The sequence below is a fragment of the Chelmon rostratus genome, chromosome 1, assembly GCF_017976325.1.
Source record: "Chelmon rostratus isolate fCheRos1 chromosome 1, fCheRos1.pri, whole genome shotgun sequence".
In the NCBI taxonomy this organism is placed as follows: Eukaryota; Metazoa; Chordata; class Actinopteri; order Chaetodontiformes; family Chaetodontidae; genus Chelmon; species Chelmon rostratus.
The window spans coordinates 32,133,618-32,153,319 of NC_055658.1; the positions used below are offsets into that span (position 1 = coordinate 32,133,618).

The 19,702-nt window shown below is 43.6% G+C and overlaps 1 protein-coding gene across 3 annotated transcripts in view; it reads right to left on the reverse strand.

Annotated features, from left to right (window-relative positions):
• The window catches only part of vps13c (vacuolar protein sorting 13 homolog C), a 98,223-nt gene that overhangs the window by 58,212 nt on the left and 20,309 nt on the right, over positions 1-19,702 (reverse strand). For all 3 annotated transcript variants that reach the window (XM_041948261.1, XM_041948188.1, XM_041948334.1), the window contains 23 exons: positions 18,513-18,570; positions 17,594-17,721; positions 16,929-17,035; positions 14,573-14,747; positions 13,124-13,186; positions 12,893-13,034; positions 9,546-9,646; positions 7,295-7,437; positions 6,948-7,140; positions 6,679-6,793; positions 5,674-5,810; positions 4,863-4,995; positions 4,636-4,753; positions 4,400-4,532; positions 4,014-4,086; positions 3,690-3,790; positions 3,453-3,606; positions 2,587-2,666; positions 2,081-2,140; positions 1,593-1,743; positions 1,394-1,510; positions 1,166-1,269; positions 383-550 (listed from right to left, as the gene is read on the reverse strand). In XM_041948261.1, coding sequence (XP_041804195.1) covers positions 383-550; positions 1,166-1,269; positions 1,394-1,510; positions 1,593-1,743; positions 2,081-2,140; positions 2,587-2,666; positions 3,453-3,606; positions 3,690-3,790; positions 4,014-4,086; positions 4,400-4,532; positions 4,636-4,753; positions 4,863-4,995; positions 5,674-5,810; positions 6,679-6,793; positions 6,948-7,140; positions 7,295-7,437; positions 9,546-9,646; positions 12,893-13,034; positions 13,124-13,186; positions 14,573-14,747; positions 16,929-17,035; positions 17,594-17,721; positions 18,513-18,570 — 2,754 coding nt within the window. The remainder of the gene's footprint in view (positions 1-382; positions 551-1,165; positions 1,270-1,393; positions 1,511-1,592; positions 1,744-2,080; positions 2,141-2,586; positions 2,667-3,452; positions 3,607-3,689; positions 3,791-4,013; positions 4,087-4,399; positions 4,533-4,635; positions 4,754-4,862; positions 4,996-5,673; positions 5,811-6,678; positions 6,794-6,947; positions 7,141-7,294; positions 7,438-9,545; positions 9,647-12,892; positions 13,035-13,123; positions 13,187-14,572; positions 14,748-16,928; positions 17,036-17,593; positions 17,722-18,512; positions 18,571-19,702) is intronic.

Sequence of the window (19,702 nt, forward strand, 5' to 3'; positions counted from 1 at the left end):
CGTTGTTAAAACGGCAGGCTGTTGTTTGACATTTTGTAATCGGATGCTAATGTTAATGTTTTTGCAGTCCGTGTAGTGACTTTATGTTTGATCAGACACAAGACAAACACACATCATGATCCACTCAGTACAAAAACATCTAAGAATAATAGTTTTAAACAAGTATCGATCGTAAAAAGAAAACGGATGCAACTAAAAGTAGAAACCACCAAATGCACACAGCGGATGTGATGTTTGAACCTAAATGTATGTGCTCATGTTTATGTACAAATATGCATGTTTGAGTATGTAAGTGTGTGTGTGTGTGTAGATATATACTATTAAATGTGTATTTATGTGTACACATGTAAATGTGTGTGTATGTATACATATAATATCTGACCAGCAGTGACATGAGGAACTTGTGCAGGTAAACGATCTGGATGCAGCCCAGGCGCAACGTGACCTTCGCGTCCACCTTCGATGTGTCGCTGTAACCCTCGCCCTCCGTCACCCCCGGAAACAAGGACAGTTTGAAGCTGAACACTTCCTCGCCCATGATTGACACCACCTGCATGAGGGAGGAAGGAGGAGGCAAGACAGCATCATAAGAGATGAAAATTGTCCTCCAAACCACAACTGTTCCTCCCATCACCCCTCTGTTAAACTGTACTACAAGTACTGTGAATACTCCTCGTCCTGGTACTGCTAAAGTTACCACTTGTTAAAATTTAACCAGATTAAAACAATGAGATACAAAGTGGCTTATTTATAAAGAAAGATCACCTATTATTTCCTTTAAATGACAACTTAATAAAACAAAAGCTAGCAAAGTGTCCGTACGGTAAAAACGATACAGACAAAATACTGAATTATAATAATACTACCACTACTACTACTACTACTACTACTACTAATAATAATAATAATAATAATAACATTAATAATAATGATAATAATAATAATAATAATAATAATAATAATAATAATAATAACATTAATAATAATAATAATAATAATAATAATAATAATAATAATAATAACATTAATAATAATGATAATAATAATAATAATAATAATAATGGGCTACTAACTGCTTGTACTGTATTCACCTGTAAAAGCAAACATCAGTGATGATGGTGATGAATAGAAACAACATTAAACATTTAAGGTTTGTGTTCCAGACCTTTCTATGGATGGTTTTGGGGTTGACGTCTGTGACGACGATATCTCTAAGTCGAGCAAACACCTCCGTCTCCTTCGCCTGCACCAAGACCGACGCATCGATTCCTGCAGGGCGGCGACGGTCAGGTGACACGTTTAATGAGCTCTTGAAACATCTCAACATCTCTGACAGCCGTGGTTTTAAAGCTCACTTCACTCCTTCAGATTTTATTAGTCCAGGTTTTCCTACCTTGGATTCTGATGTCAGCTATGCTGCAGCGACTGTCACACACCTCCACGTGGAAACAACCCAACATGGCGAACAGCTTGAAGGTAAACACACTGCTATCTTTGGTTCCTTTAGACACTGCGAGAGAGCAGAAACACGGGTCAAAGACACTCTAGATGGGACATAGTGACACACCTGTGAGCACGCAGCGGACACTCACCTGTCCGGCCCTGTCCGCTCCTCTCCACTTGTTTTTTGGTGTCACGGTCACGGGCGACGGTGAGCTGTGGCGGCATGGCGCTGTTTATGTAGTTGATGGTTGACAGCAGAGCTTTTGTGTGAAGGAGGAAGTCCAGAGAGGAAAACTCCACCTGAAACACCACCAGGTAAACAGCTGTGAGACACCTGTGAACACCTGACTGTCAGCTGAGATGAAGAATGACAGTCACTAACTGGCAGAAACACAAGATGTTTGTTTTATTTCAGCTTCATGAGCTTCAGTTTTGAAGCCCTGCAGCAGGACTGAAGGTGAACCTTTGCTTGTATCAAATATTGTGTACTTTCTTAAATATTCAAAGGCCATTTTGAACAGTAGTTAAAGGGCAGATCCACTGCTTTGTTGAACACCTACTTTTATTAGCAGGAAATCAATCATATACTTTTCAAGCCCGCCACACCCCAGACGCTTTGGAAATCTCTTGCACCCACCTTCAGGGTCTGCTCGGTGCTGCTGAACAGCGTCTGGAAGCTGGGACCACTGGGGTCAGCCTGCAGGACACACAAAAACACGCTCAGATCAGGATCAGTATCATGTTTGTGTTCATATCGGTCAGCAGCAGCAGCGTGCAAGCTCTTACACACTTCGGTCACACAGCTGTTGCTGATCACTGATGCACTGCTGTACTTCTTTTAAAAGTTGTATTTAACTTGATTTTATGCATTCTGTCTTTCCATTATTCCCAAAACTTCCCCCATCAACAATCATCTTTTTCATATCTATCTACCATCTTCTTGGTTATTGTTTTTACTGAAATCATGCTGAAACATTTCATCACCTAAAAAACAAACTATGTACAACAGTCTGGCCCTAAACTATGTCTAAATATACAGTATATTATAAAATGTACAATTTTTCTCTGCAGTCTCACACTGATCCACCTGAGACAGCAGATCAGGTGAGTCTGCTGGAGAACAGTGAGCGTGTGTGTGCTCACCTTGATGAACTCCACCTTCAGGAGGTCAGAGTCCTGCTGCTCTGAGGAGCTGATCAGGTGTAGAGGATGTTTCCTGCCATCTGAAGAGAAATTTTAACATATTCAAACGCACTTCAACACAGACAGCACCTGAACAGGGAGGTGTTTCACTTGTATTCTGTCGGTACATTTCACTGTGTATATTTTATTCTGTTGCACATTTCACTTCCATATTTTATTGTTTATTGTTTAGTATATTTTATTGCCTTAGTATATTTTCATTCTGTTATATTTTTAATTGCTTTTACAAATATTTAACTGCATGTTTATTTTATTTTATTGTAGTTATCTTAATTTTATTCTTTCTAATCTTCTTATCTTTCTTACTATCTGTTCCTAACATGGGGGTTGCAATGAAAATTTCATTGACATGTTCAATGACAATAAAGACTCTTGAATCTTGAATCACTCGGTGTAGCTCTGGTCGAGGCTCTACACTGCCGGGGCTGTATATATACAAATGTTGTGTGTTTGCTTCATTAGCTGCAGCTTTGCCTTCATCTATTCTTTCTACTCTGTTATAATCTAACCGGTGCTAGTTTTATGGCCTGGTTGTTTTTGCTTCAAAAGGCATTTTTGGCTGTTCAGTGAAGTGTATTTAGAGTCATCAAAAAACAGTAAATGACCAAAAATCAACAAAAAATAAGCAAAATAAGTCCTGGAATTATCTCCAGGTGAACAAAAGTGTATTAAATCTCATCTGTATTTTATCTGGACTCAAGACACTTAATGCAATATTGAAGTTAATTAATAATGATATTAATATGTTAAGGTGTTGACATCAGGCATCTCTACTGTAAAAATGTAACATCATGTCCATCAGTTACCTGGTATGTCACAGTAGTCGAGTGTGACTCTGCGCAGGTAAGAGGTGACGCTCAGGTCAAAGCTCCGCCTCTTCCCTTCAGTTCCCAGCTGACTGACACTGAAGGACAGGATGGTCTTCTCCTGGTCCACCTGCCGGGTCAGCTCCAACAGCACCTGAACACACCACACACACACACACACCACTGTCTCACATGGACTTCCACGCTCCGTCCCCTCTGAGTCACATGGCCACAAACCTCTTTGACTTCAAACTTGAAGTGAAGGTCAGTGAGCTCCTCCAGAGCCGAGCACTGGCGATCCTCATCTGTCGACTTCTCGCTGGTGTCTTCGTCTGAATCTAACACACAGCAGCACAAGCACAAATTATACAACAAGAATAAAAATGAAAACATAACAGTTTAATAGTAATAAGCACTCCCTCAGTTCGTTCAAGAAACACATCTGTGACTTGAAAAATACGTTTTGTCTTGAAAAGAAATTTTCCATTTTGTAATTCTTTGTTTCGTATCAGTTATGTATCCAGGATTAGTTTTGTCATTCAGCAATGGTTAACAGCCAACCTGTTTCCATGGCCCCCAGGAGTGCGGGGTGAAGGCTGAGTGCTTGTGGTCTGGCCTCCGCCAGCGACAGCACCTGCAGCAGGAAACACAGCGGCATCAGTTCTGAGCTTCAGTCTGACCTTCATTCCCCAAGGTTCCCCTGTCACTCCTCAAACTCCACCCCATCACGTCGCTAAACACATCTGACAACTCCCCAATCTTCTCCCATCACCCACACAGAGCATCTTCCAAACTTCTGTCCATCGCTTGCCTAAATGCCCCCCCAAACTTCTCTGTCACCTCCAAAATCTGCCACAAACGTCTGTGTTTGTTCTGCAGTTTCCCCCGTCACACCCAAACCTTCCAGTTGGTGTGGCTACAGTAAGACCAGACTGTATCAAGTGTACCTTTCCTGTGGGTGTGGAGGGGGAGGAGCCCATGTTGGGTAGCGGGATGCTGTACACCAGGTCCAGAACATTCTGGATCTTCTGGTCCGAGATCTTAACATGCAGCAGTGGCAGCTCACCAGACACCTTGAACCTAAAGCACAAACTTACTAAAGTTTCTTGCATAACATGTACAGGTGAGTCAGCAGATGAGTCCATGGAGAGACTGGACACCTGTCCACACGCAGAAGTCATACCTGGGCATCCTGGCATCCTTCTCCACCATACACTTGGCGAGCTGGACAGTGAAGTCCATTGGCTGGAGGATGTGTTGAACTGATGAACCCTGAAGCCGAGCCGACTTCCAGGCCTCACCTGGAATTAATTAAGTGTTAAAAAAAATGTGGACGTCCGGGCAGCAGTGTAGTTCTATAAGTGTGTGTGTGTGTGTGTGTGTGTGTGTGTGTGTGTATTAGTTGTGCACCTGACTTGCTGTAGAGCACCTGGACTCTTCGTAGCTCCACATTGTATCTTTCATAGGCTCGGTCCATGATTTCCTCCAAAGAGGAGAAGGAGGACGAAGACAAACTGAGGCCGCTCTGCTCGACACTGTTCAACTACAAACACACACATGTTCAACTCAACAAGTCACTGCACAGCCCAAAACCTCTGAATACACACATAAAACCCCCAAATCTTTGTACAACCAGACATAAATACAGCACATAAAAAACAAAACAAAACCCATATTGAGATGAAGACCTGATCATTTGAGTCGAATCCGACCTGACAGTTTGACCTGACAGTTTGACCTGACAGCGGCACTGCAGAGGACGTCATGGGGTCATTCAAGGTTCATCCTCTGGGCAGCGGGAAAATTTACAGCTACTTTTGGTAAAAACCATGATGGCATTTTGGCTAGCTATGCTTTTGATCTTTTTAGTTTTCTGATAAAGTTGTTCTGCCTTTCAGGCGCGTTTAAATGCATTTTAATGTAGAGAGTTTTATTTTGAAATTACCGCTTTTATTTTGAGTGTCACTTCAAAACTAGTTGAAACACAGACGTCTCAGCGAGGACAGTATAAAAGTAGTCAACTTTCAGTATGTAATTAACTAAAAGTATGTGTTCATTGCAGTTTGAACTGAGAATCCAACATATCAAAAAAAAAAAAAAGCCAAAAATTGGGGTCAATTTGGGTGAAAAACCTAAATATTTAATCATAATATGACCTGAGGGTAAAACAGAGGTTTGACAGGATTAAACAATCAATCGCGGAATAAAAATAAGAACTCACCTGCAAGCTGCCAAAATCGACAATAATGAGGTCCGACGTGTTGCTATAGAAACCAGACTTTGGTACCAGCAAGTACGATGGCTTCAGGTCAATCCTCAGGTCCAGGACCTTCCTGGTCTCAATGATGTGAGACAAACCTGCAGAGACCAGAAACTGTCAGGGCTCTGGTGAAAATGACACTGTCATCTGTCAACTGGATCAACTGAAACCAGAATCCACCAGAACTCTCTGCACTTGGTCTCTGTGCTGACCAAAGATCTGCTGTGAGGTAAAAGAAGCATCACTGTGCTATGTGTGACAGTAAAGTGGACATCTTCAGCCTGTTGGTCAGACAAAGAAATCAATTAGAAGACTGGAAGATTCTGTCATGGGCCTTTTTAACGATTAAAGTTGAAAAAACAACAGATTGTTTGATTATGAGAATAATCGTTAGCTGCATCTTGAACTGATGATGATCAATTTCATAGCTGTGAATTAAGACTTCAGCATCTGGATCAAGTATCTAAGTAAATAAATGAGCTGTAATTGTAATCAGTCAGATACTGGATGTCTTTGGTCTTACTTTCAGGTGATTACACACTGATGAAAACATAAGTATGATTATATTCCATTTCTTCCAGATTCTGCTAACAGATCACGTAAATCCTACACACTGGAGCCCAGTGAATACACTAAAGACAGAGCGACAGACCTGTTTCTGACTTCTCACTCAACAGCTGATTAAAAAACGCATTTCATTTCATTTTGATTGAATAAACAGTTTTCATCCTGGTTTCAGGCTGGTGAAATGTTCGTGAAGCCCAACCTCCATCTCAGAACCAGCATGTGAAGCTCAGCTCCAAACTGTCAGACCGGACTCGGCTGTAATTTGGCTCAAGGTGATTCATCCTCTGGGGAAAACGTGATTGCTTCCAGCAAACGTTGGGCGAATCCATCCAGGAATCATTCAGGTGTTTAAGTGTGGACTGACAGATAAAAACCTGTTAATAAATGAATTAAACTGACCTGTGGCGGTTTTCTCTTTGATCTCCTCCAGTTTGGAGAGCGTGGCCGAGGTCAGGACCTCCAGATCAACCCCTTTCCCCGTCTTAAAGAACTCGGTCAAACTGTTCACTGTCAACTGGACAAACAGCAGGGAACACATCTCACATCACATGTTCTCAAAGGTGATTCTAGATAAATGTTTGTTTCCCAGACAACAGACGGAGCGATAAAACAAATAAAAACCAGACGTGAGCGATCTGATCTGAGGTCAGATCGTGGTTCATGTTTACCGCGTCGTAGATGATCTCGACAGGCTGAGAGTGGACTCTGAGCAGCTGGTCGGCGGCGCTGTCCTCGGGATTCAACTCAAACACGAAGCTGAGCAAAGAGGAAGACGAGTCTCCCACCGAGGCGATGAGCGAAGGTACCGCCCCCTGCTGCTGTAAACCTGTAACATACCAGTGCTGCAGCGCTGCCTCCACCCTGCAGGAGGACATACAGGTTTTATTTAACAACACGTGTTGGATAGTGAGAGCGAGAAGAGCAAGAGAGAAGTGTGGTCCATGTCCATGAAACATCACAACCCCTTCACAGGGATCAAACCTGTGACATTTGGCTACAGGACGAAGGGGGTCACCTGAAAGCCTGAGCTCCAGGTCTCTGAGATATTTTGGTGCTGAGGTCGATCATCTGGACCTTGAGGATCTCTGGGACGTCTGGCTGTTCTCTGACTGTCACCGAGGTCCTGAACAACTGGAAAGTGATGACTACCGCAACGTACTACACACACACACACACACACACACACACACACACACACACACACACACACACACACACACACACACACACACACACACACACACACACCATCCTGATAATGTATCTGTTGTTACAGTCTGACCAGTGGCAGAGGTGTAGTAGGAGAGCAAGGAGAAGAATGAAAACATGTTTTGCTCTGAAGAAATACTCTCCAGCTCTGATAGAACGGATGCTACAGCAGCATCTCCGCTAACTTTAAAAGATGCCATTTCTGTTGTGGAACGAACGATCGTGCTGTTGCCTGCCTGAAGTTGCCAGCCTTTCCTCATAGGTCGCTGATTGGCCCGAATGACGGTGCTTCAGCCACATGTGCAGAACCTGAAGCCTGGCAAGAGCCAGCTGCCTCATTTCGTCTGGAGTTATAAAGCCAGCGCACCCCTTTCCTTTACAGTGGTGGCTTTTCGCTCCTCTCTGAAGGCTCAAACTCACTCTCTGCCAGGCTGTCGCATATTTAATTCAGGTCGCTGTGGTCAAGTGAGCCAAAATCCAGTTTTTATACTATTATTATCATTATTATTATTATTGTAAGACATTTATTGTTTTCATTTGCAGTTGAACAACACAGAAAGGTCCACTGTTCAACAAAAAGTAAATAAATGACTCTATGATTAATGTTGTTCAATAGTTGTAGGGCTGCAACTAACGATTATTTTCATTGTTGACTAAACTCCAAGTTTGTCTTAAGGTAATCATATTTGGGCCTAAACACCTTAGAGACTCACGATGCAATGAGATAGTAACTATGGATGGCATTGTGCACCACCGTAAGGAATCACCTCTGATCAGGATGTGTCATTTATCGCCCACGTAAAACTAATTACAGAGACTGCCTTTTTCCATCGACTAAAAATCAGACACTTCCTGTCTCAAAACGATGCAGAAAAACCAGTCCACGCATTTGTTACTTCCGGGCTGGATTATTGCAGTTCCTTATTATCAGGCTGTTCCAATTTGTTGCTAAATACTCTCCAGCTAATCCAGAATGCTGCGGCACCTGTTCTGACAAAAACCAGGAAGAGAGCTCATATTTCTCCGATATTAGCAGCTCTGCACAGGATCCCTATAAAATCCAGAATAGAATTTAAAATCCTTCTCCTTACCTACAAAGCATTAAATGTTTAGGCACCATCTTATCGTAAAGAGCTCATAGTACCCTATTACCCCAGTAGAACACTGAATGGGGGCTTACTGGTGGTTCCTAAAGTCTCTAAAACCAGAATGAGAGCCAGAACCTTTAGCTATCAAGCTCCTCTTCTATCGAACCATCTTCCAGCTATTGTCCAGGAGGCAGACACCCCCTCTACATTTAGGAGCAGGCTTAAAACTTTCCTCTTTGATAAAGCGTACATTTAGGGCCGGCTCAGGCTTGCCTTGGACCAGCCCCTAACTATGCTGCCATAGGATTAGACTGCAGAGGGACTTCCAATGACACCCAAACCTCTGTTCTTATCTGTATGCGTTCCTGTCCTACCAAGACATGTTCCTGACTTGGCTTCTTCCCCGGAGTCTTTGTGCTTTCTCGTCTCGCAGGTCCGAATGGAGAGCGGCTGAAATTGGACTATTGATTACAGCTGCATCTCCTGATGTGGCCCTGCCAGACATCCACTGCAACCTTTATTGTTTTTAGCTATGCTACCATTAATATTAGACTATTGGTGGTGCTCATCTATCTGCTATTAATATGTTAATACATCACATACATAAATATATCACATAGGCATATACCATGCCACATGTACTTTGCATACCAATAAATCTGTTACTATTACTCAATTAATCGCTGCCTCTAAATAATGGATCTTGATATTGACCAAAGTAATTGCAATTCTGATTTTTGCCATTACCGAGCAGCCCAAGCTGGAAAGAAGAACACAGAGTCATTGAAATCTGAGAGCTTCGTCCTCAGAGGAGCAGGAACACGATCAGGACATTTCACGAAAAACTGTCCATTAGATTCTAACATGTTTTTGTGAACACATCCTGACAGTGGCGATAAAGAAAAAGCCACAAATCTACCAAACTTTATCCTTCGAAGACCGTGAACATGACAGCGGCAGTGTGCTTACCTGTTTGGGCAAAGCGAGGTTGTGAGAGCTGCCACTGTAACCGATGGCAGTGTAAAGTTTTTCTTTTTCTTCAGCAGTAATGAGATCGTCCAACCCGGAACCTGCACACCAGAGGAGAGACTTCATCGTCAGTCCACTGCCACATGGAACATAAACAGGGACGGCCGGTATAGATGGGCTAACGGGCTAAGCCCTCCCAAGTTAGCACACAAAAGATGAGAAAATTATTTTTTACATAACTTACAACAGATTGTTTTGAGTTTAGGTGAAACCAAAGGTAGCAACAGCACCAATCAGTCGAAAGAAAAACAAAGAATATCTCTAAATGGGTTATTTTTTACAGCCTCAGCACGAACAGTCCACTTTCAGTCATTTCATTCTTGTCAGTGATTGACAGGTGTACAGTGATTCACTGATCATTTGGGCTAACATCAGTCAGCCTGCAGCCGCTGACTGTCGACTAATAATTTGACTAATTGGGAAGGAGGGAGAAAAAGTTCAGCTGTGGCGGGCGTTGGCATGAACGAGGTGGATTATTTGCTTTCTTGTCCTTTTTCCTCAATGTCTCTGGAGGAAAAGCTGGAAGTTAAGAGACTGGGATCACATCGGCCAAACGATGCGAAGAGAAATTGAAAGCTGAGCTGATTGTGATGTACAGGAAGGCGGAGTTCAGGGGTTAAAGTCGGCTTTGTCACTTTTGAGGATGCTGATGGAGAACAACCTTCAGAGAGCAACCTTCTGAGACTCTGACATGAACACTAATCGCCATCACAACTCCGACGACATCGGCAGAGTCAGAGAGGTGTTTCAGTCCGCTCCAGAGGATTAAAGCGTTTCTCGAGGTACGATGGGGCAGGACAGACTGGATGCACTCGCCATGCTGTCTATCGAGAAGGACTTCATCCAAAAATGACCAGACACGGTGATTAACCTGTTTGCCTCCCAGAAAGGCCGTCGATGTGAGCTTCTTTTCAAATAATCTAGACCCATGTAGACCTGTTGAAGGACGGTGACACGCTGTTGTTGCTGAGGTTATCTGCTGTACTGAAGGCGTGTTTGGCACTACAAATGCCAAACAGCTGGAATAAAACAGCTGCAGCAGGATATCTGTTGGCAGCTGGAACACGTTTTGTAGTGCGTATCTGTGTGTGTGTGTGTGTGTGTGTGTGTGTGTGTGTCTGTGTGTGCTTGAGAGAGAGAGAGAGAGAGAGAGAGAGAGAGAGAGAGAGGGTGTAGAGAGAATGAGAGTGTGTGTGAGAGATAGAGAGGGGGGGGTGTAGAGAGTGTGTGTGAGATAGAGAGAGGGGGGGTGTAGAGAGAATGAGTGTGTGTGTGAGAGATAGAGAGAGAGAGAGAGAGAGAGAGAGGGTGTAGAGAGAATGAGAGTGTGTGTGTGAGATAGAGAGAGAGAGGGGGGGTGTAGAGAGAGAGAGGGTGTAGAGAGAATGAGAGTGTGTGTGTGTGTGGGGGGGGTGATGTAGAGCACTAAAAAAGTATAGTGTACCTGTAATTGATGTAACTGTGTGTATCAAAGGTGATGCTGCTTTTGCAGCTATGTTAACTGTTTCATCAGTATCATGTATTTGATAGCCCACCCACCAAATATCACCACCAGCCGCCACTGAACATAAAGTATCTACGAGTAACCAAAGGTAGACACCACACGAACACCTCTGAAAAATAATCTAAAATCTCGTAATACCAACTAAAAAAACCTTTGAAGGTTATCTGAAATGAGTGAGGGAACTGATTTGTGTTGTTTTCTTCAAAGAATGAATTCTGTACTCAACTGTAAAGAGGCAACAAATGTCAGTAAAGATTTACAACCCTGACTCCAAAACTGTTGTGATGCTGCGTAAATCAAACGTGATGTGATCACCTGCTGATCCTTTTTTAACATAAACTGACCTGAAAACAGCACAAAGTCAGTATATTTACTGTCTGAGCTCATGAGCTTCATTGATTTCTGTAAATATCTGCTGATTCTGAATCTGATGCAGCAACACGTTTCAAACACGTTGTGACAAGAGCAGCTAAAGACTGGGAAAGATGTGGAACGCTCCAAAAACACCTGTTTGGATCATTCCACAGGTAAACAGGCTGATTGGTAACAGGTGATAGCATCATGATTGGAACACTTTTCTGACCTGCTAAATGTCCCCCTGCCGCTTCAACAGAGTTGTCTGGTGTTTCCTTTGTCTTAGTTGTAAGTTAAAGGTTAGCTGTCATTTCCGTGCATGTGTGTGTGCGCAGTCTAGGAAGTAATTGTTACGATATATTATCTAAAGGGTCTGTCATTCACAAGTGAGGATGAAGTGAGGTTCAACACTTTGTGAAAAAATGTCTGTTAGTTAGAATAACATTTCTCAATACACTGCAACTGCAGGAACTGCAGGAAACTCACCAATTACAACCCATAATATAACTCAAAGATTCAGAGTCTCTGCATGTAAGCACGAAAACCAACACTGAATGCCTGTACCCTTCGCCCCCTCTGCGTTAAATGCCAGATTCAAGCCAGATATTAATCACATCCAGAAATTTGTCTGGCGCTGGTCTGGCTAGTCCACATTTCCAGATGACGGCTTCATCGGAGACGTTCTGCAGTGTTACAGCAGCGCGGCCTCAAAGTCAAAGAGTGCAGGTACTGAACCGGCTGCCAGCAGTCCAGACCTGTCCCCCACTGAAACTGTGGTCAGCGTTACAAAGAACAAGATACGACTGAGACGGCTGAGCTGCTGAAGTCGTCTATCGAGAACGAGAAAGAATTTTACTGTAAAACTTTTTTCCAAACGCTGACTGTTAAAGGACAGCTGATGGAACACAGAGGAAACTGACCCTGAACCAGCTCTTACATATGTGCATATTTACAAAGAAACAAGGAAGTTTATCAGTTTAAACATGAAGTACTTGTACTGTAGTCAACTGAACAAAGGTTAAAAAGGATTTGCAAATCACTGCTCTCTGTTTTGAATTTATGTTTTACACCAGGCATGTCAAACTCATTCCATAAAGGGCCGTGTGGCTGCAGGTTTCCGTTCCAACCAAGGAGGAGCACACCTGGCTGGAATCAATTAATCAGCTGATCTCAGTCTTCAGCTGATAACTAAGTGATCCCTTGATGTTGATTGGTTGGCCTGGTGTGCTCCTCCTTGGTTGGAACAAAAACCTGCAGCCACACGGCCCTTTATGGAATGAGTTTGACATGCCTGTTTTACACAGTGTCCGAACTTTAACATGTCCATGAGCTCAGACAAAAACAACTGAATATATCACCATAATTATTCAGATAACACACAGATTCATAAGAGCTTCAAGTGGTGATGAAGTAATTCGGAGGGACTTACCCTCTCTCTCCTTGCTCTCCTCTGGCTCCTGCTCCTCCTTCTTGGCCTTTCTACCAAAGAAGCTGCTGAAGAAACCTCCTCCTCCCTGCTTCTGCCCCCCCACCGCCTTTTTCCCCACCACCTTCTGTCCCGATCTGATCACCTGGAGGAGGACGAAGAGCGAGTCATGACTGGTTAAAATTCTGTGTCTGTTCCTCAGAAAGCTTTGATCACAGTCTTCATCGAGCATACCTCTATCTGAGCCTGCTGACGGGCCAAAGTGATGTTGAAGACATCCAGAACTTTCTCCAGATCCTGTTGGAAACAAACATTAGCACGATCGACTCCAGTCGGCAGGTCAACACAAACACCGGTCAGTCGCTAACGCTGTACGAGCTGAGCTGAGGCCAGTGAATCTAGTATGAACTCCCAGTTCATGTGCAGATTATTCTACAGGGGGAGAGTGAGATATCTCGTTTTTCTCCAAAACTCCAAAATATGCAGTTTACTGTCTTACAACCATCATTATACCATGGGTGTTAAAAAGTGTTATAGGACACCTGTAAAAGAAGTTCCGGTCAAATAGCCTGATTGTTCTAAATTATTGCGCTGGCTCAAACGCTAGTTGGTAACCGTGGCAACAGAAACTCAGAATATACGTTAACATGGACATCAGCTTTGAGAGCTACACTGCCACTACTCTCAGTGACATTTTGCGACTGTTTCATGCGTCTGTCCAGTCGACTAAGGAAGGAGGAGAATACAGTGCTGCCAGTTTTAGGAGTTTGAGCGCCGGCATTAATCGACACTTAAGAAACGTCAACATCATTAGCGACGCTGTGTTCAAGGGCAGTAACGCTGTTTTTAACTGAAGCGTTACAGAAAGAGAAGGAAAGATACCAGCTTCCACCATCCTCGTATCCCTGAGTCGGACCTTGAGATAATCAGATGTTCATCTGCGCTGTCTCCCGAGACGCCCCTCGGCCTCGTCAGAAAGGTGTGTTTGGCTCGGCGTGGCAGGGGGGGGGACCGTGAGCTGACCATGACATCTTTCAGCATCCAAACAGACGAGGATGGCGTTGAATACGTCAGCCTTGCGCATAATCCTGACTTGCTTTATACCCATTTAATGATCAGAGTGAGGCTATTTCTTGCAATAAAAACGATTTAGGAAACTTTCTGTGGACTTGGAAACAAATTTTCACATCATCCTGTGGACAAACTCAAGCGGTAAGAGGTGCACTTGTCCTCTGAAATGATACTTTGTAACGTAACATAACGTTAATCAATCATCTCACTTCCCTCCACTGATCAGGCCTAATATAAGAGCTGCGGCCGACTGAGCTGCAGGTTCTGTGGCCAGAGCTGGTTACCTTGGCAACGCGTCACAACGAGAGATATTAAATAGTCCGCTCAGCCACTTCTTGTGAAAAACTTTTAACGGTAAAAAACAACTTTAAGGTATTCATAGTTGATTTAATATTTATTCTTTTCGTAAGTGACCATGGTATAAACGGGATAATGCCCTTCCAGGTGTCCATTACGGACGGTTCATGCCTCTGCGTCGTCCATTCATTTCTGATAATGGACATCTCATCGGGCATTATCCCTTACGTGTGTTTGTGCACTATTTGATGCATTTATGAGTGTTTATGAGTTGCACAGATTCCATCCAGGCTCTTTCAGGGCGATCAGCCGTACCTGGATGTTTCGCTCGGTATCCTGGTTCAGCTTGTTCTGGCTCAGCAGTTTGGTCTTATAGGCGGTCTTGTAGGCCTTCAGGTTCTCTCGGTGCTGTCTGATGTTGGACCATGACCACATGTGACTGAGACGTCTGATGTGGACCTCCAGGATGCTGTTGAAGGCGTACTTCCACCTGAGAGAGGCACAGAAAACAACCGTCAGAGGTTAAATACAGACCTTCTGCATGCAGCAGCTCTGTCGTCACCATCGCTGCACCTCCACATGTTTACCAGACTTGACAGCGTGGCTGGTATTGTTTTCACCTGTCACCTGAAAAGAAAAAAAAAAACGTTTTTTGCAACCCAAATCTTGAAAAAGCTGGAAACAGAGACCAGTGGACCTGAGAAAATGGAAAACGGCAAGGAAACAGATGGTCTGGTAACTAAGATAGGTGAAGGAGTATTTGCCAAATTCAGCTCCATCTTAGATTTAAAACTTGATCAGACTGATCATTGAGCTAGGTGTGAGAAAAGTTGTCCAGAGAAGGGAGGAAGTCGCAGAACCAAGAATCTCCGACACAGAAGAAAAACTGATGTCTAAGCTGCTCGCTAAACTTGAGCACATGAGGCCTGAGTGAGGCTATCAACAGACGAGAGGACCAGGAGAACAGGTCCAGATGCAACAACATCAAGATCGTCAACTCGCATGCATAGAGGATGACAACGCCAGAGACTTCTTAGTGACATGGTTGACAGATGTCGCTGGTGAATGTATCCATCTTCACAGCTGGAAACAGCTGACCTCACAAAAGGCATTAAACATGCATGAAATCAGTTCTTTGAGCGTATCTGGCAGTGGAAATATACGTTTCTGGAGGAATTCGCACTGGATGCGGTGTTGAGCATCAAACAGGAGAATAAGGCCGAGCTTTTCAAAGCGCAGCAGAAGCACAGAGGTTTGGATGTTGATGATGGCCGTGCAGCTGAAAAGCCATACACAGGAGGTTAACGGACACGACCTGTGCAGTTAGGGACTGAGCCTAGATCAGGGTTAACTTGATAATATTTAAGATGTTGGAACTGGAATGTGGAATGTGTCACTTACTAACCCTAACCCTAACCCTCGTTTATGTTGACGGTTATTAATTATTGGTTAATATACTTTGTGACTGCACTGATTGTGTCATTGTTCACTGGAGACAGGTCTATTAAGGAGAGGTTAGGTTGTTCATAATTTTCCTCTGACAGCAGTGGAGTCACATCATGTACATTTAGGCGATGAACAGCAGGGACTGAGAATCATGGACTGACAGTGGACAGTGGAAGGAGCAGCAACAACGCTAAATTGATTGGACACATTTAATTTCTCTGGTGTGGGATTAATAAAGTTTTATCTTACCTTATCTTACATATAGTGAGAAAGACTATTATCAAACTTTTTCTTTCTTCCTGGGCCTCCACATCAAATCTGATCTCTCCTGGTCCATTAACACCTCCCACCTGGTGAAGAAGGCACAACAAAGGCTCTTCTTCCTCAGGAAACTGAAACAGGCTGGACTCTCCTCTCTGTCACTCGTCAACTTCTACAGGACCACGACTGAAAGCATCCTCTGCCTCAGTGTGACAGTGTGGTATTCAGGAACATCCGCACCACCACCAACAGACTGAGGGACAGCTTCTTCCCCAGAGCTGTCAGAGCTATCACCCCCAGCAGCCCCCCCTGGAGTGAGAGACTGTGAGAACTGTGAACCACTGCACACTGCACTTTGTCCACCTTCACCTGCACCTGCACCTTCTGTGTACTTAACATTTAAGTACACACACGCTTACCTAAACTGTCAGCTGAATCTCAGTATATACATTTCAGTATAATCTCAGCTGTTCTTGGTATATTTTATTGTTTTAGTATATTTTTATTTCTGGTATATTTTTATTGCATTTATGCATGTTTTTACTGCATGCCAGTTTATTTAATTCTATTGTCTTTATTTTATTATCTTTCTGTTTATCTTGTTTCTAACACGGGGGCTGCAATGCAAATTTCCTTGGCATGTCAGGCTCAATGACAATAAAGAAATCTTGATCTTGAACTCTAAAGACATCTCTCCACAGGACAATTGTTAAAAGGATGTACTGAGAACCCTTCCAGACAATGTCGAGGGATTTATAAAGATATGGAAACCAGTCCCCTGGACCCCTCTGTACTGAACTTTGTTATGCCTCATTAACAACTCTGGGACTGACTACAGTAACATGAATGTAATTATGTTAGTGTGGTGATGTATGTGCGTGTGTATAAGGATTTTTTAATTCTAAAACCAGATTCTGAACAGTTTTAGTTTAAATTGTTTCCTTTTTGTTGCGGCTGAACTGACCAGAGTTTGGCGCTGTTGTGGACACAGACGTCCGGCCGGAACTTCCTGTAGGGGGCGTTCTTCACCATACAGTCAATGGACTCCAGCAGCTCCACCATGGTCAGATACTGCAGAGGACCACAACAAGACAACAGCACGTCAAAAAACCTGCACGGCACCGAGGATACAACACTGAGAACGCTTTTAAAACCAAAGGTACAGAGTGGAAACAGCTTTGTCTCACCTCAACTGACTGTCTCACCTGTTTTGCCTGACCTGACACTCTCACCTGTCCCACATTACTTGTCTGACCTTACTAGACTGTCTCACCTGGCTCACCTTCTCTGACCATGTCACTTGTCCCTTATGACCTGACCTGTCTCACCTGTCCCACATTACCTGTCTCACCTGACCTGTCTCACCTGTCCCATATTACCTGTCTCACCTGACCTGTCTCACCTGTCCCACATTACTTGTCTCACCTAACTAGACTGTCTCACTTGTCTCACCTTCTCTGGCCATCTCACTTGTCCCTTATGACCTGACCTGTCTCACCTGTCCCACATTACTTGTCTCACCTGATCTGACTCTCTCACCTGGCTCACCTTCTCTGACCAGGTCACTTGTCCCTTATGACCCCACTGTCTTACCTGGCTGTCTCACCTGACTTGACTGTCTGACGTTACCTGTGGTTTGGTCATCTCTATGGCGATGTTCTGAACCTCCAGGTGAAGATTTGCTTTTGGATTTTTCAGTTCCAGCTCAGCATTCGGGTTGATGCACATTTTGGCCGAGGCGAAGATGGGCTTGAAAACTACAGATAGAAAGATCGATACCTTATCATCTCCAAAGAGGAAGCGACCAGTGGAAGCTTAATATTGATAAAACAGCCAGTTGACAATAAATGGATTATTTCAGGTATCTATAACTTCCTGAGCAACTGTAGAAATGTAAAAGGATGAATATTTGGCAGGTGTGGATTCAGACAGAAACCAGGAGAAGAAAAACATCATGTTAAACAGGACAGACATTCTGTGTCTGTATGTCATCAAACTGCCCACTAGTTATTTTATCAATAAAAACTATGAATAAATATATCTGTCGACAACTTTCACAGTTAAAGCAATACTAACTAACTAGATGACAAGGTTCATTTGAAATGAAAGAACTAGGACTAAAGAACAAAGAATGTCTTCATGTAAAGTCTCATTTAACAAGCTATAGCATCACCTCTTGTTCATTAGCTGATTCACCAGTTTGACCCGATGAACTAAACAGCAGCATCTCTTATTTCAGCACTATTTGTGTTTCTGTCAGTGATGATATCTGATATTAAAGTTCAAGAAGCTAAACAGACACAGATTTATGAACTAAATTCAGAATTCAGCAACAGAACAGCTGGAACACACTACGAAAACACGAGGCAGCATGCTGATATCTATAAAAAGGTTCACAACGTTCTGTTCGTGTTTCCTGTCTGTTCGTAATAAAGAAGTCAGGATTAATGTGGACAGTCAAGCATCCAAATCATCTCATCTAGATGTTCTGCTGAAGTTATCAGCGCTGTGAAGACATGCACTTCTGGAGATAAAGCGATGAACTCACTGTACTGGTAGTGAGGAAGCTCCTGATCTTTACTGCTGATCCCACACTTCAGCTGATCCTGCAGGACAGACAGAGGAACACATGGAGCAGGAACTTCAGACCATTTTAAACAAGAGTTTGAACAAAACATCTCTCGAAATACATCTTTTTACCATGTTTAATAACCGGTTTAATTATTTACATTTTGATGAATTTCTTAATAATTAAATGAATCGCTGACAACGCTATTTTTGAAATGTTAAATACTGTAACAGATGACAGTGAACAGTGTTTGATGGTTACAGCTGCTCTCTGTGACTCTGACTGTCACACATTCATTCATATACAAACACACAAAGAATCTATAGACACACAGCAGACAAACGAAGGTGCAGTCACTTCTGCTGGTTCCAGCCTCTTACAGGACAGGATCTGATGTCATTCATGACATCATGTAAACTGAATCTCTTTGCAAAGGAGTAAAATCAAACAGTTCTCACAGTTTTCTTTAACTGTTTCAAAATAACAAAAAGGAAAAAGGCCAGAAGCTGAAGTTCGGCCCCCCTGCATGGTCGGTGTTTAGTAACACCCCCTCTGTCAACTATCACAGCTTGTTCAGGCTTTTTGTTTCCAGCTGAGAGTTTTCAGTTCGTCTTTGGGGGATTCTCACTCATCTTTCCTGCAAACAGCTTCTAGTTCAGAGATTCTTTGGTCGTCTTGCGTGTTCTGCTGTTTTGAGATCTCTCCACAGATTGATGCTTAGGTCAGGGACTGTGAGAGCCACTGCAGAACCTTCAGTCTGTTCCTCTTGAGGTAGTCCATTGTGGATTTTGAGGTGTGTTTAGGGTCATTATTCCGTCGTAGAAGCCATCCTCTTTTCATCTGCAGCTTTTTTATGGATGATGTGATGCTTGATTGCAGAATTTGTTGGTCCAGCCATCCATTCTCTTCCGCTTATCCGGGGCCGGGTCGCGGGGCAGCAGTCTAAGCAGGGAAGCCCAGACTTCCCTCTCCCCAGACACTTCCTCCAGCTCTTCGAGGGGGACCTCGAGGCGTTCCCAGGCCAGCCGAGCGACATGGTCCCTCCAGCGTGTCCTGGGTCTCCCCCGGGGCCTCTTCCCGGTGGGGCATGCCCGGAACACCCTCCCAGGAAGGCGTCCAGGAGGAATCCGGTGAAGATGCCAAGGCCACCTCAGCTGGCTCCTCTCGAC